At 38.0% G+C, this 16,268-nt stretch overlaps 1 protein-coding gene across 2 annotated transcripts in view; it reads right to left on the bottom strand.

Annotated features, from left to right (window-relative positions):
* Positions 1-16,268, bottom strand: part of PTPN2 (protein tyrosine phosphatase non-receptor type 2) — a 78,033-nt gene that overhangs the window by 17,660 nt on the left and 44,105 nt on the right. For both annotated transcript variants that reach the window (XM_049770093.1, XM_049770092.1), the window contains exons 4-6: positions 15,721-15,819; positions 9,931-10,068; positions 1,240-1,449 (exon numbers count right to left, since the gene is read on the bottom strand). In XM_049770093.1, coding sequence (XP_049626050.1) covers positions 1,240-1,449; positions 9,931-10,068; positions 15,721-15,819 — 447 coding nt within the window. The remainder of the gene's footprint in view (positions 1-1,239; positions 1,450-9,930; positions 10,069-15,720; positions 15,820-16,268) is intronic.

The following is a 16,268-nucleotide window of genomic DNA, read 5'->3' as shown; positions in this document are numbered from 1 at the left end:
GAATATGGATCTGCAATTATAACCATCAATCCCCCAAATGCAAAAGAAAAAGAAAAATAGTACTAAAGCAAGTTTGGCAGAGAAAAGGTAAAAAACAATCAGTTTTAACATTCATCATTAACAAAATATACACAAGAAATTAAAAAATGTCCAAAGTCTACTTAAATGTAACAATTCAGTTTTTGATTGAAGTATACTATATAATGGCAGAGTGGTAAAATAATAGAATAGAGGGGCCGGCGCGGTGGCGCTAGAGGTAAGGTGTCTGCCTTGCCAGTGCTAGCCTAGGACGGACCATGGTTCGATCCCCGGCATCCCGTATGGTCCCCCAAGCCAGGAGCGACTTCTGAGCGCATAGCCAGGAGTAACCCCTGAGCGTCACCGGGTATGGCCCAAAAGAAAACAAACAAAAATAAATAAATAAATAAATAAAATAATACAATAGAACTGTACCTATAGCTGTCCCTATGCCATATAAGTTCTCCATAGTGAACAAGAAAAGATGAGAATTCTGATAAAATAAATATATTGTCCTTAGTTTCAAATAAGAAAACGATGGAATGAGAAATGATGGATATGTCTGTGAAGTAATTCAAGATCAATTTAAATCTGATAAAGAAAAAGGAGTAATTAAACTTGAAAAGAGAGGCAAGAGAGAGTGAGAGAAGAAAAACGTCTGTCAGAGGCAGGCAGGGGAGAGGGCAAGAGGAAAACTGGGACATGAATTTAAGTTAAAAAAATATATAGTTCCAGGGCTGGTGAGGTGGCGCTAGAGGTAAGGTGTCTGCCTTGCAAGCGCTAGCCAAGGAAGGACCAAGATTTGATCCCCTGTCGTCCCATAGGGTCCCCCAAACCAGGGGCAATTTCTGATCGCTTAGCCAGGAGTAACCCCTGAGCATCAAACGGGTGTGGCCCAAAAAACCAAAAAAAAAAAAAAAAGTTCCAAGATGCTCATTTTAGAATTTACAGTAAAGATGCAAACAGGACAAAATTAGATGAGATAAGAAGCACTTACCAGGGGCCGGAGAGATAGCATGGAGGTAAGGCATTTGCCTTTCATGCAGGAGGTCATCGGTTCGAATCCCGGCGCCCCATATGGTCCCCTGTGCCTGCCAGGAGCAATTTCTGAGCCTGGAGCCAGGAATAACCCCTGAGCACTGCCAGGTGTGACCCAAAAAACAAAAAACAAAAAAAAAAAAAAAAAAAAAAAAACAAAAAAAACAAAAAAGAAGCACTTACCAGAACAAGACAGGTATCTACCAGAGAAAAGGTGCCTGACCGTCCAATGCCTGCACTACAGTGGATCACTGCAGGCCCATGCTCAGGATTCAAGGAACCAGATTCTCTTACTTTAAATAAGAAATTGAGAAATGAAGCTGGTGATTCAGGGACTCCAAAATCTGGCCAGGTAGTGTAATGAAAGTGTGATATTGTTCTGGTTTCGCAGGTCTAAAAAGTAAAAAATCAAGAGAAGGGGAAGGTTAGTTCTAATTGTTTTCTTGGGAACTACTTGGGAAAGACTGTTTTGTCTACTAAATCTTTTTTTTTTTATTTTTAATTATGAGAACAATGATGCAAAGAGGACAAGGTAAAGTTACAGTGGAAGGACAATCGCCCATAAACAGAGTTCTCAGAAGAAATCCCCTTGCTGATGCCTAAATATTGAACTTACAGTCAAAGAACATTAAGAAAAATAAGGCAGAACCCATGTACAATTACTTTGTCCACAAGTCCCCAGATTGTAGTACATTATAACATTTCTTAGAAGTACACAAAGCAACCTAAAGCCATGAGATTTATGTGACTCCTTAAACATTGAATGCATAGTTTTTTTGTTTTTTTTGTTTGTTTTTTTTTTTTTTGTGGTTTTTGGGTCACATTGTCTACTAAATCTTACGGACTTTTTGTACTGTTTTTCTTTTTTGTTTTCTGTACTGTTTTTTTCATTTGCCTTGTGAAAGTTACAAATTTTGGGAAGTTTTTGTTAGGACAATTTATATATAATAATTGTTAATGCTATTATATAGTTAAGATATCAATACTAATGTATATTAATTAGATACTAGCAATTGATAGTATTGTATAACATTTATTTTGTAGGCATGTTTTAGGCTCTTTAACTCAATCCACAAACATTTTTCTAGATGAGAGAAGAGGCCAAAGTTAATTTACTCAACATTACATATGTGGAAAATGAGAGCTCAGCCTGAAGAAGCAGTATGGTACAGCATATGGGTACTGAACCACTTATTTGTATCATATGTTTCACTCATCATAATAAATTCTTTCTTTTTACTATCTTTACAATTTCTTCCTACTATTTTGATTTTAAAGATTTTCTTTTTAAGAATTTGAGAGTTACTTTTTCAAACAATTCTATGTTAGCTTTCAGACAATACACAGCACAGAAGAGCAAGTCGATTAATTTAAAAAAACAATCTTTATATTTTTAATTGAAATTGCTCTTCTAATTGCTGCTTTTCCCCATGGCAATAGTTTCCAATCTTAAAACTGTTTATATGTCTTTGCTGATGTGCTAAAGTGGTTTACCAACATGCAAAATGTTTCCTGTCCCTTAAAGCCTGCCTGGCATCCACTATCATTTCCTGGATATTCCTGATGATTTTTATTTCTGACTAACTCATTATGAAAATGTTCCTTAGCTCCTGCCAAATGCTTTTTGCCCCAAGGAACACTTCTCTGCCTTATACTTCTTGTTTCTGTAAACAAAGCAATAATCCTCTAGTATGTCTTTGCATAACTTGTGCAGCTGTATTACTGTACTTTCTTCTTTCAGGAGAAAGGAGTCATTGAAGGATCATTTTTAAAAATCCAATTATTTAAAATAGTGACTAACAACTTGCTTTGAATATAAATTTTCAAAGCTAAATGCAAAGAAAATGGCTAGATTTTAATAAAAATTTCTTCCTTTTGAGTATCAGAAATTAAAAGTTCTAAGACTCAGTCTGTTATATGAGGTATAATATTGATAAAACACAGTGCAGATATGTTAAAGAAATTAAATGATTTGTGATCGATTTCTATTACTAGCCAGCCTTCATAATTCCAAAACACTATGATATACTGGTTCTCAACATATTAAAAGCAACACAAGATATCCCTACTGCTAATAAACATGCTTGCCATGATTAGTAGACAGTAAACTATTTTCTTTTAAATTCTAAATTAAGTACATGGTGCCAGACTCTTAAGTATTATATGCTATATTTCATTAGAGGGCACTCTGACAAGGGTAAAATTAAAGGAAAAGAAAACTAGATCAGTAGTTAGTTGCCAGGAGTTGGTGGATAGTGGTAGAGTTAACTGTAGAGGCAGTAGGAGAAAACCCAGAAGCTAGATGGGTAATAACACTGCTCTGCATCTTTGTTTTGAGATGAGAGGCTACACAACTGAACACAGGTAAAACTTGTAAAACTATATACCAGAGACAGTTCCTTTCACTTCATTTATGAGTTAAATGTACTTATAAAGGAACTTAAAACATGAAAAATTAAGACTAAATTGTTAATTCCTTTTACAAAGTCATAAACAGAGAAGCAATATCTACAAAGGCCTAAGGAGACTGGCCCTTAATAAGCCCAAGTGTTCAGAGTACTAGTTTTCTATTCCTAGGCCTAATTTAAATGCGGTCTAAGATTCCAGTAGATGTTTTTAACCATCACCACTCCATAACCCATTCCCTCCACAAATACCCTACTACGGTCATCAGCTGCCATCAAGTGCGGAACGCATATAGCAAGGCCAATAATCTACATCTATGCTGGCCTAAATGAGGTAAACTGAGAAGGGTGGCCAGGTCTGGGACGGGAAGTGCCAGGCGCATCAAAGTGGTCAAGCTATGCTCCCCAAGTTGTGGTCCAGTGCTCCTAATAGCTGTGTATACAGATCAGGGTAGCTGTCGCCTTCCAGCTAAGAACCGTGCTACTCAACAAGCTTGAATGATAGCTTGTTTTTCCTTGGCCTGTATGGTTTTGGCTTAGGATTAGTGGTCTCTTAATTTTTCCCCTTCAAATTCAGGTCATGCTGTCTGGAATATTCAAAGTCAGTTCCCAGAAATGCTCATGACTGTAAAACACAGTCTTCCTTACTAATAAATTTTTGAAAAACAATCATTTGTACCTCCCCTTATAGACCAAAGGACTTCTTGAAAGGTTAATATTAATTTAGTCCTATTAAAACAAGACTCAAAAAAACAGCCAACAAATCTCTCTCCTCTCCCCTCCCCTCCCTTTCCCTCTCCCCTCCCCCCCCCCCTCTCTGTCTCTGTTTTTGGGCTTGGCAGGCTCAGGGGACAAAATGGGGTGCGAGGTATTGAACCTGGTCTGTCCCAGGTCGGCCATGTACAAGGTAAATGCCCTACCACTGTGTTATCACTCCAGCCCCCAAAATCATATGAATCATAAAGGTTCAAATACAAGTAGTAAAATACTTATGCTGACTACTCTTGTATAAAATAAACGTTTAATGCATGACTTCCTCATTTTCATGCTGGGGAGAAACAAAGAGAATTGGGTTGCCAATGAGTTTAAAACAAAATTCAACTTCATTCCAAGTAAGCATTACATTTACATTTTTTGGCAAACTATTTTAAAACAACAATGCACCCTTTTCTTGGTAACCAAGTCACATGGGGCCTCTTGTGATGTCTTGCCAGTCCTTTGCATCCTGTCTGCTGTGTCTCCCATCCCACATTCAAGAGCTGCACCCCAATTCTGCAGCTATCCTCCAGATGTTCTGCATATGCGAGCCAAGTCCAGACCAGCAAACTTACTTTATGTATATGACATACCACACAAAATATAAATGGGGACTATTCTTTTTAAGGAAAAAAACCTCATTCACATTTTAAAAGGGAGTTCTAAATTTAATGTTTCTGAGAAGTATAAAACAACAACCAACAGTCTAAAGCAACTTATATGTATGCTGCCTATTCAAGTTTATGATTATTATGAATAAAGTCAAAATTCAAATTATTATAATTATAAGCAATCTAATAGCTCTATTATACCAGGCCCAATGATTTTTATACATTAGACATGTTTAGAAAACACCAATATTTATATTATTATAATCTAGGTTGTCATCCATAAATATGGTTGAAAGAAGTACTTACCATGTAGTGAGAATAAATGAAATAATAAATGTAAAATCCCCAACATTGGCCTGCACATGGCATATAATTAATTGACAGACATGATTTGCAAAACACCTATACTAAATGTCTTTACTATCATTCCAAATAAATTCTCATCAGTTGTAAGCCTTTCCATATTTCTAATCTGTTCATTTAAATTTTTCTCTATACCAACCAAGGAAACATATCCTCATTCCTAAATACAGACTCAGTGTATCAAATCTATATTGTCACTGTCACTGCTCAGTTCCCTATTTTTTGATAAGTTTATTATACTGTCCATGCTAGATACATAGCTAGTGAAATTCATTTTGAAAGATGAAAAGAACTCAAGAGAAAAGTCAGGAATAGCTAAGCCTACGGTTTATGTTCTTACTTGAGAATTATCAAATCTTTTAATATGATCAACCTTGGGCGTCTGTAGGAGTTGAAGGTGAAGTAGACTAGACAGGAACTATGTTGTGGGGAGGAGGTGGTTATGGAAGTGTTTTAGATTTATGTAATGGCCACTCTGTGATTGAAAGATTATGCCTGAGTCTTAAAACAACCACATGAACTTGGTGAATGTCAGAAAGGAACACGAGTAGTGAAAAACTTGAACTGCTTAAAAATATAGTCACATACAAGTATTGAACAAGTCAGTAATAACATTTACATTATGTAAATAGCATACAAAGACCATGGGTTGGAGAAAGAAAAGGGGTAACAAGGAGTAAGGCACTTGCTGGTTTATTCCCCAGCTCCACGCATGGTGCTCTGCCTACACAGACAAAAGTAAACCCTGAGCACTACTGGGTATAACCAGACATACCACCACCACCAAAGACCATGGCTATTAGGAAAAAATGTGTCACAGATGAATTTATTAAGACACAAGTAAGAGTTAGGTTGTAAGGTGGTTCTGTTTACTGATATAAACAGAGAAGAGGGAGACATATTATTTAAATTATTTTGAATCAAATCCCAGCTGAGCATCATCATAATCAGGCACTCATCCTATTTTGGGAAAATCTACAGGTGAAGAGAAATAGAAGACAGCATTTTAAGTGTTCTGAAACTTTACAAACCAAATGCTGGCCAAAGGTATTATGGGAAATAATGAAACTAAGAAAAACTGAATAGCAAATAAGTTTTATATAAGACTTGTACTTAGGGGCCCGGAGAGATAGCACAGCAGTGTTTGCCTTGCAAACAGCCGATCCAGGACCAAAGGTGTTTGGTTCGAATCCCGGTGTCCCATATGGTCCCCCGTGCCTGCCAGGAGCTATTTCTGAGCAGAAAGCCAGGAGTAACCCCTGAGCATCGCTGGGTGTGGCCCAAAAACCAAAAAAAAAAAAAAAAAAAAAAAAGACTTGTACTTAAAAAACACCAAAATTACAGTCAGTTTGAAAGCAGATTAAAAAATCTCTTCATTCCAGGTGAGAAGTTAAGAGTCAAGGACAGCTGTTATGTAGCTTTATAACTTCATTATACTACAAAGAACTTAGGGAAATAAAGCTTTGGCCTGTTAACACAAACCACTAGACTCCTTCAAAAGGAAGCAGTTCAAAATCTCAATAAAGATTTGCAGATCAATTTGGCTATCATGCACCTAATCCAGAACACACACACACACACACACACACACACACACACACACACACACACACACACACACACACGCAGAGAAATGCACCAAAAAGTTGATGTACACACACATATTTACACTGAATGCTGTGTAACCATAAAAAATGAAATTATGTATTTGACTGCAACTTGGACAGAACTTAAGTATTGTGCCAAGCCAAGTAAGAGCAGAGGAAGATGGACAAATACGAAATGACTTCACTCAACTGAGGTATACATAGAAATAAGGAAAGAAAATGGAAGGTATCAAATGATGACAAAACCTGGACCCTGGATTATAGAATCAAGGATGCCAAGTAAGGTGGGGAATGGCCAGATGTAGAAATGATACAGTGGGCTAGAAATGACTTATAGACATTGGTAAAGGATCTTGGGTGCTTTGGTGGTACTGAAGTTGCTGTGTATACATTAATAAGAGAAGTGATAACAATGTTGTAAACATGTGGTCTGAATTATCACTGCACTAACAAAAAGCATGCCAAGGGAGTGGGGTAGAATAGGACCTTGAGACACAGGTGGAGGGAAGCTGATGCTTACTGGTGTTTATGTCGGTAGTATGGTGTTGGAACACTAAGCCTGAAACTCTTAGTATTATTAAGTGTTTTAAGTCATAGTGCCTAAATAGAAAATGGTGGTGGTGGTGGAGAAAGGTTTATACCCTTCTCTATTTTAAACAGAAATAAAAACTGGGATAACTACCAAGATAATCTATTCAGAAACCACAAGAAGTTTATGGAAATGCAGCCATTTCTGGGAATAGGTAAAATACAAATCTGGTGAAAGAGAGTGATGATCTCAAAACCACTTATGACAGAGAAATGGAATAGCTGTGCAAAATAAATACAGTAAGAAACTTATAAATAATTCTCTTATAACTCCCAACCTCAAGCCTTCTTTGATGACTTAAAACTACACAATAGGCATAATTAGGAGTTTCATGGGATGTTCAATCAGGGTCTAAAAAATATAGTAAGAATTTGTACTTATAGGATGCATAAAAACCTCTGAATCAGGGAAATAGTTCAAAGAACTAGAATGTATGCTTTAATATTGGAGACCCTAGTTTGGTTCTCAGTACCATAAAGTCTCAGACAACTGCCAGGAGCAATGTCACAAGGACTGTCGCCTCCCTGAACATGGTTGGGTATAATAACCCTCCACCCTCCTCCCAGAGATCACAACAAAAAAATTTTCTTTTCTCCCTCTCCTCTTCCATCTTCCTCCTCTTTTTCTTTTTTTTCTTTTTCTTTTTTTTGGTTTTTGGGTCACACCGGCAGCACTCAGGGGTTACTCCTGGCTCTATGTTCAGAAATCGCTCCTGGTGGGCTCAGGGGACCATATGGGATGCCAGGATTCGAACCACTGACCTTCTACATGAAAGGCAAACACCTTACCACCTTGCTATCTGTCCGGCCCCTCTTCTTTTTTTTTTGGTTTTTGAGGCCACACCCGTATGATGCTCAGGGGTTATCCTGGCTAAGCGCTCAGAAATCGCCCCTGGCTTGGGGGGACCGTATGGGACACTGGGGGATCGAACTGCAGTCCTTCCTTGGCTTGGCTAGCGCTTGCAAGGCAGACACCTTACCTCTAGCACCACATCACCGGCCCCTCTTCTTTTTTAAAAAAAATTTTGGGCCACACTTGATGGTGCGCAGGGACCATATGTGACGGGCAGAGATCAAACCTAGGTTAACGGAGTTCAAGGCAAATGCCTTAAACCTGTACTAAGTCTTAGGCCCAGGATATTTTAAAAAGATGTAAAATTAAAAAAGTTACATATGCTTTTTTTTTTTTTGACCATATCCTGTGGTGCTCAGGGTTAGTTAACTCCTGGCTCTGCACTCAGAAATCACTCCTGGCTCGGGATCAAACCCATATTCATCTTGGTTCAGCTGTGTGCAAGGCGAATGCCCTACCACTGTGCTAACACTCCGGCCCATATACTTTTCTTTTTCTATAAAACTTGTATTTGTTTTTTTTTGTTGTTTTTTTTTTTTGTGGTTTTTGGGTCACACCCGGCAGTTCTCAGGGGTTTTTCCTGGCTCTGTGCTCAGAAATTGCTCCTGGCATGCACGGGGGACCATATGGGACGCCGGGATTCGAACTGATGACCTTCTGCATGAAAGGTAAATGCCTTACCTCCATGCTATCTCTCCGGCCCCAAAAACTTGTATTTGTTAATGATACTTGTTAATTACCTAATTCACTTAATTAGTAAAGAACTCATTTTAGAGAGAACATACATTTCAGAAGGCATTTTTTGGCAAGCTCCTAGTCGGCCTGCCCACCAACCCCATTAACCAAACATATTCCTACGTTCTAATTCTCCTTTCTAATAAATAGCATTTCAGCAGAATCCCTCTCTTTTCAAATTCTTCCATTATTTGTATAAAAAAAAAAAAAAAAAAGTTGGGTTGTGGGGGAATCCATTCTAGTGGTGCTCAGGGCTTATTCCTGACTCAGTACTCAAGTATCACTCCTGGCAGGCTTGGGAACCATGATCTTCAGCTTTAGAATAGCAGGTTCAAATTACTATGTATATGTATATAGACTAGGTATTATGGAATAGCATGTATATGTCTCAGAAAAAAATTCAAATATGTTCTTAATAAGTCATGCTACATTTATTTCACCATTTTTCCTAATCCAACAAGGATACATTTCTCTGTGGTGCATTGCTTGAGTAAACTATGTTCCTATGAGTTACCTTGTTGACCTGCTTGCTACTCTCAACAGTTGTCATTCATTGGATATCAATAACTGCATCAGGCACTTTGCATATTCCTCTTCATTTGCTCTCCACAATAGCCCTAAAAGGGAGATACTATAATCTCCATTTTACACATAGGAAAAAGTCTTCAGGAGGTTAAGAAACAGGTCTAAAGCATATTTTGATTAAATAACAAAAGTAACATTTAAATCCAGGCTAATCTATTTTTAAATTCCTTTTTCTTAATGTCCAAGTATTTTTTTTAATTAAAATATTTTCATTCCTTATATATTAACTTGAACTCTAACAATTTTAGTTTCTAGAAGTTTTTGACTGTATAGTTTACCCAAATGTGCAATCCCAAACTTTAAATCTAGTAACAAAGAATAATCCTTAAAAATCATAGTAAGTCCAATCTATTGGACATGAAAAGTCTTACATTGATATTTTCTAATCGCAGTAGATGTACTGTATAATATGACTTCACATCTTCTGACAAAAACTTCACACTGAATCCTGTTTCTTTAAACAGCATCTCGTGGTCGTCTTTTGTTGGCCAGTACTGTGCACATTTAACCTAAATTTAAGAGTAATGTATATACAATTTTTAAGTTTATAGACATTATAAAACCATAAAATGTTGGAAGAGGAAAACAAACATACATGCTATATTTTTTTCTGAAGGACCCAAATCTCCAAATATCCATACTACATTTGAGATGCTTACTGTATTTTAATGAGAAAGGCACAAAAGCAGGTTTATAAAATGTTTCATAACTTATATACCAAAACATCGTAAAGATATTTGTATCAAAAAAGAATATTATTTCTAAAGCCCAAACCCCAATATTTTAATATCAAACTGACTTCAACTTCGTGCTTTTAAATGACCCAAAGTTTTGCGAGCACCTTATCTTTCAAAGTATTGAAGACTTAATTTTACAAATGTTTTTCATGAATACCTAAGAATCTGCTACAAAATACTTTTTATTTAGAAATAACATCGCATATTTACTTACTAAAATTAGGACAGGAAGGAGAACCAAAAGATAAGCCCCAATACCTAGAGTTGTTACATCTTGGCAGAGCTACTGATATAAAATTCAAAATTCTCAGAATAAAGGATCTTCCCAAAGCCAAATTATAAAGCCATCACACTGAAGCAAAGTGAGATTAAAAAGTAATTTCACTAGGGAAAAAAATACCAGAAATGCATGCTTGCAAACTATGGCCATTATTCTTTTTCCAAATCACAAACATGAATCAATGAATATCATGAATTTATACTGAAAAAAGTGCTAAAGAGACTTTAAAAATGGCATAAGAAAAAGCATAAATGAGAACTAAAATAAAAAATATTAAGTGATAATATATAGAAAAGAATTACAATAGCATATATTATTTCAGAAAAGAGGGCTGAACTGTAAGGAACAAAACTGAATAAATAGCAGATAATGCATTAAGATAAGAGGAAGAAGGCTGGAGCTATAGCACAGCAGTATGGGGTTTGCCTTGCATGTGGCCAACCCAGGACGGATCCTGGTTCAATTCCCGGCAATTCATATGGATCCCCGAACCTGCCAGGAGCAATTTCTGAGCACAGAGCCAGGTGTAACCCCTGAGCGCTGCCAGGTGTGACACCAAAACCAAAAAAAAAAGGAGAGAGATAAGAAGAAAAAAGGAAGACTAATTTAAAATAAAGAGATGGAGATACAAACAATATTAGGGAGAATTAGTGACAAATTTCACTAATTTGTAAGGTAAGCAAAGATTATCTAACATATATGTCAAGAGACAAATAAGATTAGAAAGCATTGAAAATAGAGAAGCAAAGAAAAATCAAACATGTACGCTAGCCACCAAATAGAAACATCAAAGCAAGCAAATATAATCCCAAAAATATTTCTTTTGAAAAAGAAAAGAGATTCTGGAGAGATTGCACAGGCAGGTGACCCTGATTTGATACCCACCCCCAAGAACTGCTAAGAGTAACCCCTGGCTGAAGAGAGAGCATGGAGGTAAGGCTTTGCCTTTCATGCAGAAGGACGGTGGTTCGAATCCGGCCATCCCATATGGTCCCCCGTGCCTGCCAGGGACGATTTCTGAGCATAGAGCCAGGAGTAACCCCTGAGCGCTCCTGGGTGTGACCCAAAAACAAAAAAACAAAGAGAAACCCCTGAGAACAGAGCAAGGACTAAGACCTGACTTCTGCAGGGCATGGTGCAAACCCACCAACCCTCTGATCCCCAAAATATCTAAAGTAATAAATTAAAGGAACATGTTGTCCACATGGAAAGTATGAACTAGAATGACACATAGAAATATGATTTAAGACTTGGACCAAGGAGATAAATCAAAGGTCTATTGTGCAGGTTTTGCATGCAGGAGCTCTAGTTCAATAGTCAGTATTACATGCTCTCCTGAGCACTGCTGGGAACAGCAATTCTGGGTATACTTTCCCTTTCATAAAATCTTAAAAAGATGTTCATTTGAGTTTGACAGTAATTTTTAAGCCAAAGAGAAACTAAAATATAGTTAAGCTGCTGAAAGAAAAACAAACATGAGGGCAAAGGTTCATTTTTTTTTTAATCTTGCCAAGATGATTTTTTATATTTCATTTTGGGGCCACACCCGGCAGCACTCCGATTACTCCTGGCAGGCACATGGGACCATAAGGGATGCCGAAGATGAAACCTGGGTTGGTCACGTGCAACTGCTCTACTGTTCTATTGCTTTGGCCCCCACAAAGCTAATTTTTTTTTTTATTTTTTTTTTTTTTGTGGTTTTTGGGTCACTCCCGGCAGTACTCAGGGGTTACTCCTGGCTCCATGCTCAGAAATTGCTCCTGGCAGGCACGGGGAACCATATGGGACGCTGGGATTCGAACCGATGACCTCTTGCATGAAAGGCAAATGCCTTACCTCCATGCTATCTCTCCAGCCCCTAATTTTTAAGTCTTAAGACAGCACATAAATTGTTATCGACATATAAAATTCAGGGGTATCAGGGCCGGAGAGATAGCATGGAGGTAAGGCGTTTGCCCTTCATGCAGAAGGACGGTGGTTCAAATCCCAGCATCCCATATGGCCCCCCGAGACTGCCAGAAGCGATTTCTGAGCATAAAGCCAGGAGGAACCCCTAAGCACCATCGGGTGTGATCCTAAAAACCAAAAATAATAATAATAATAATAATAATAATAATAATAATTCAGGGGTATCAAAAGAAATTGGTGAATACACAGCATGTCTACATACAAAACTGTAGAACTAAGATGTTAAAAGGGATATGAGAAAGATGATATAGTATGCTATCTGCTATCTGTAGTAAGATACAATTAAAAAAAAACAAACAGGGTTGGAGAGATAGCACAGTTGTAGGGTGTTTGCCTTGCATGCGGCCGATCCAGGATGGATGGTAGTTCGAATCACAGCATCCCTTATGGTCCCCGGTGCCTGCCAGGAGGGAATTCTGAGCACAGAGCCAGTAGTAACTCCTGAGCAATGCCAGGTGTGACCCCAAAACAAACAAACAAACAAAAACCCCAGCATACAGGGATCTGAAAAACAGTACAGAGGGTAGGACATTGTCATGCATGTGGCTATCTAAGGTTAGATTTCTGTCACTCCATATGGTTCTCTGAGCTCCTCACCCCTCACTGAGCACAAAGCCAGAAGTAAATCTAGGAAAACTGTTGGGTGTGGGCCCAAAACTAAAAATAAATAAAAACTTCCATAGCAAACAATAAGGGGCTGAGAACAGTGACTCAAGCACTTGCTTCACAAGCAAGAAGCTGAGTTGGATCTCTGGTGCTGCCACAAACACCCTATCAAATTTCAGTGCCTCTGCTATTTGCACTGGCAGCCCTTATCTTTGGTCCCTGACACTGCAAGCAGTGAAGGCCTGGCAACCAAAAGATGGAATCCCTACAAGGACTGAGTAACCATGGCCAGAAGATCAGTCTCTGCTGAGCCCTATAATAAAATATGGACAAGCCCATGATTAAAGAGTGCGACCCCCAGCAGACTGAGTGTGAGCACCACAACCAAGCATGTGTGTGATTCCTGGTCACAATAACAACAAATCAGAAAAGAAGACAAACTGAACAACAACAAAAAAACACTTTCAAGTGTATTTTATTAGTTATTTATGCATTCCACCCACAACACCCCCCAAAAAATATCTCATTGACCACTCATATTATAAACAAATTTTTTTTTTAAAACTCCTACTTAAAATGTGCAATTATGACTTTACACAAGAGAATCAATAATCTAAAGAAATGGAATAAGCCTAAAATCTTAAACTGGGAAAATAAATGACTGGTTTTACAGAAAAATAATCTAAAGCTACAGACGTTAAAGGACTTAAAATTATTTCACTAATTAACTTTGTGTTACACTATACCTTCAAATTTAAATATTTCCCTATTTACTGTCTCAGAACCTAAAAATACCAATGATGCTTTCACATTGCACAAATATTTGATTTTACAACTGAAAAACTGTCCATCTAAAGAAAAAATAAAACATATATAATATGAATAAGTTAAAAACATCAGGGCCAGTGAGGTGCCGCTACAGGTAAGGTGTCTGCCTTGCAAGCGCTAGCCATGGAACAGACCGCAGTTCGATCCCCCAGTGTCCCATATGGTCCCCCAAGCCAGGGGCGATTTCTGAGCGCTTAGCCAGGAGTAACCCCTGAGCTTCATATGGGTGTGGCCCAAAAACAAACAAACAAACAAAAAAACAAGTTAAAAGCATAGGTACTTAAAGACAAGGGGAAGGAACACAAATGAAGCAGATGTTGATCAAGTTTAAGAGTTAGGGTTATATTAAAAATTTGGTGGTGGCTATGTAGCTTGTGTAGAAATAAGTTTTCTGGGACCGGCGAGGTGGCGCTAGAGGTAAGGTGTCTGCCTTGCAAGCGCTAGACAAGGAAGGACCGTGGTTTGATCCCCTGGTGTCCCAAAAGGTCCCACCAAGCCAGGGGCAATTTCTGAGCGCTTAGCCAGGAGTAACCCCTGAGCATCAAATGGGTGTGTCCCGAAAAAACAAAACAAAACAAAACAAAACAAAAAGTTCCCTAAACTACTATAAGATCTGCTCGTGTAGACTCAAAAATGTTGGGGTTGGGGAGTTGGCAGAAACACTTAGGTAACCACATAATAAAATACATGGGGAAAAAAGGGCAAAAGGTGAACTCAACAAAAATGTGGTCATTTGTCATATGAATTCTTTTTTGTTTGTTTTTTTGGGTCACACCCGCTGGCACTCGGGGTTACTCCTGGCAGGCTCGGGGGACCATACGGATGCCGGGATTCAAACCGGGTCCGTCCTGTGTTGGCCGTGTGCAAGGCCTTACTGCTGTGCTATCGCTCCGAACCCTCATGTGAATTCTTGAACTTTTATTAAATCCTTTGAATTGCAAACAAAATAAAACTGTGCATGAAATGGTTTTATTTCAAATACACAAATGTCTTCTGGGACCGGAGAGATAGCATGGAGGTAAGGTGTTTGCCTTGCATGCAGAAGGATGGTGGTTCCAATCCTGGTATCCCATATGGTCCCCTGAGCTCGCCAGGAGCAATTTCTGAGCACAGAGCCAGGAGCGATCCCTGAGCGCTGCCGGATGTGTCCCAAAAACAAAAACAAAAACAAACAAAAAAAAAAAAGCCACAAATGTCTTCTGTGAAATAAGACTGCTTGCATCTAATTTTAGGTCATAATAATAAAACATTTTCTTTCTTTAGCAGCTGGAGTGATAACATGGCAGGTAGGGCATTTGCCACACACACAGCCAACCTGGGTTCAATCCTATGGTTCTTCCATAAGTAACCCCTGATCACTGCCAGGTGTGGTTCTCAAACCAAACCAAAGACCCATAATCATTTAAATATTTTACAAACATTTCCTCCAATTCTGTTAATAAAGTGTAGTAATTCTATACTTTATTTATTTATTATTATTTATTGTACCCTAGTGAGCCCAAAGATCTATATGTATTTATTTTATATTTTATCTTAGAGGATAAAGGTCTGTTATTGTTACTAAATATTAAAGGTAAGAAATAAAAATGATATATGAATTCTTCTGGCTAATAAAAAATAGCTGACTACTAGCTTTTAGCTATAAAAGCCCAAACTAATGAATATACAAAGAAATAAGAAAAAATAGGTAAAATAATAATCCCAGACAATACACTGCACTATAGACAATAGATTATACTCACTGATTCTTTCTCCACAACTCGGTTTAGCATGACAACTGCTTTGGTTTTCTGCTGCCAAACCATCAGCCAAAAATGACAACCTGTATTAGGAAGTGGGCCCTGTTAGAACAGAAAAGGAGTAGATAAGATAAAGGATGGCACGGGTTCAAAGAAACTCTCATATAGCTCTGGTTTCAGCTCCATCTTATGACCTGTGCAAATACCAAGATCTCTAGTTACAGAGGCCTAATTTTATCATCCATGACTGAGTGGGAAGTTTCCAGACACCACAAAAGGACCTAGGGGAGAGTAAAAGAGCATGTACGGAGCCTTTAGTTATTCCCATGACAGTATGCTTCAGGGGTGTAGAAACCCTGTATCTTAGGCCAAGGAAATTCCTTTCTAATCTCCCCAATATTTACTATGCCTATGCAAAGAAAAAGGGAGCACAATTTTTTTGCATTATTATTGTTGTTGTTTTTATCTCTCTGTTTTGCTTTGGTTTTATTTCAGGATTGTGGTTATTGTTTGGATATTGTCTATTACTGTGGTGCTTCTCAGGTATTTTT

Source organism: Suncus etruscus, chromosome 3 (genome assembly GCF_024139225.1).
Source record: "Suncus etruscus isolate mSunEtr1 chromosome 3, mSunEtr1.pri.cur, whole genome shotgun sequence".
Taxonomy (NCBI): domain Eukaryota; kingdom Metazoa; phylum Chordata; class Mammalia; order Eulipotyphla; family Soricidae; genus Suncus; species Suncus etruscus.
This window is presented reverse-complemented; position numbering and strand designations above follow the sequence as displayed.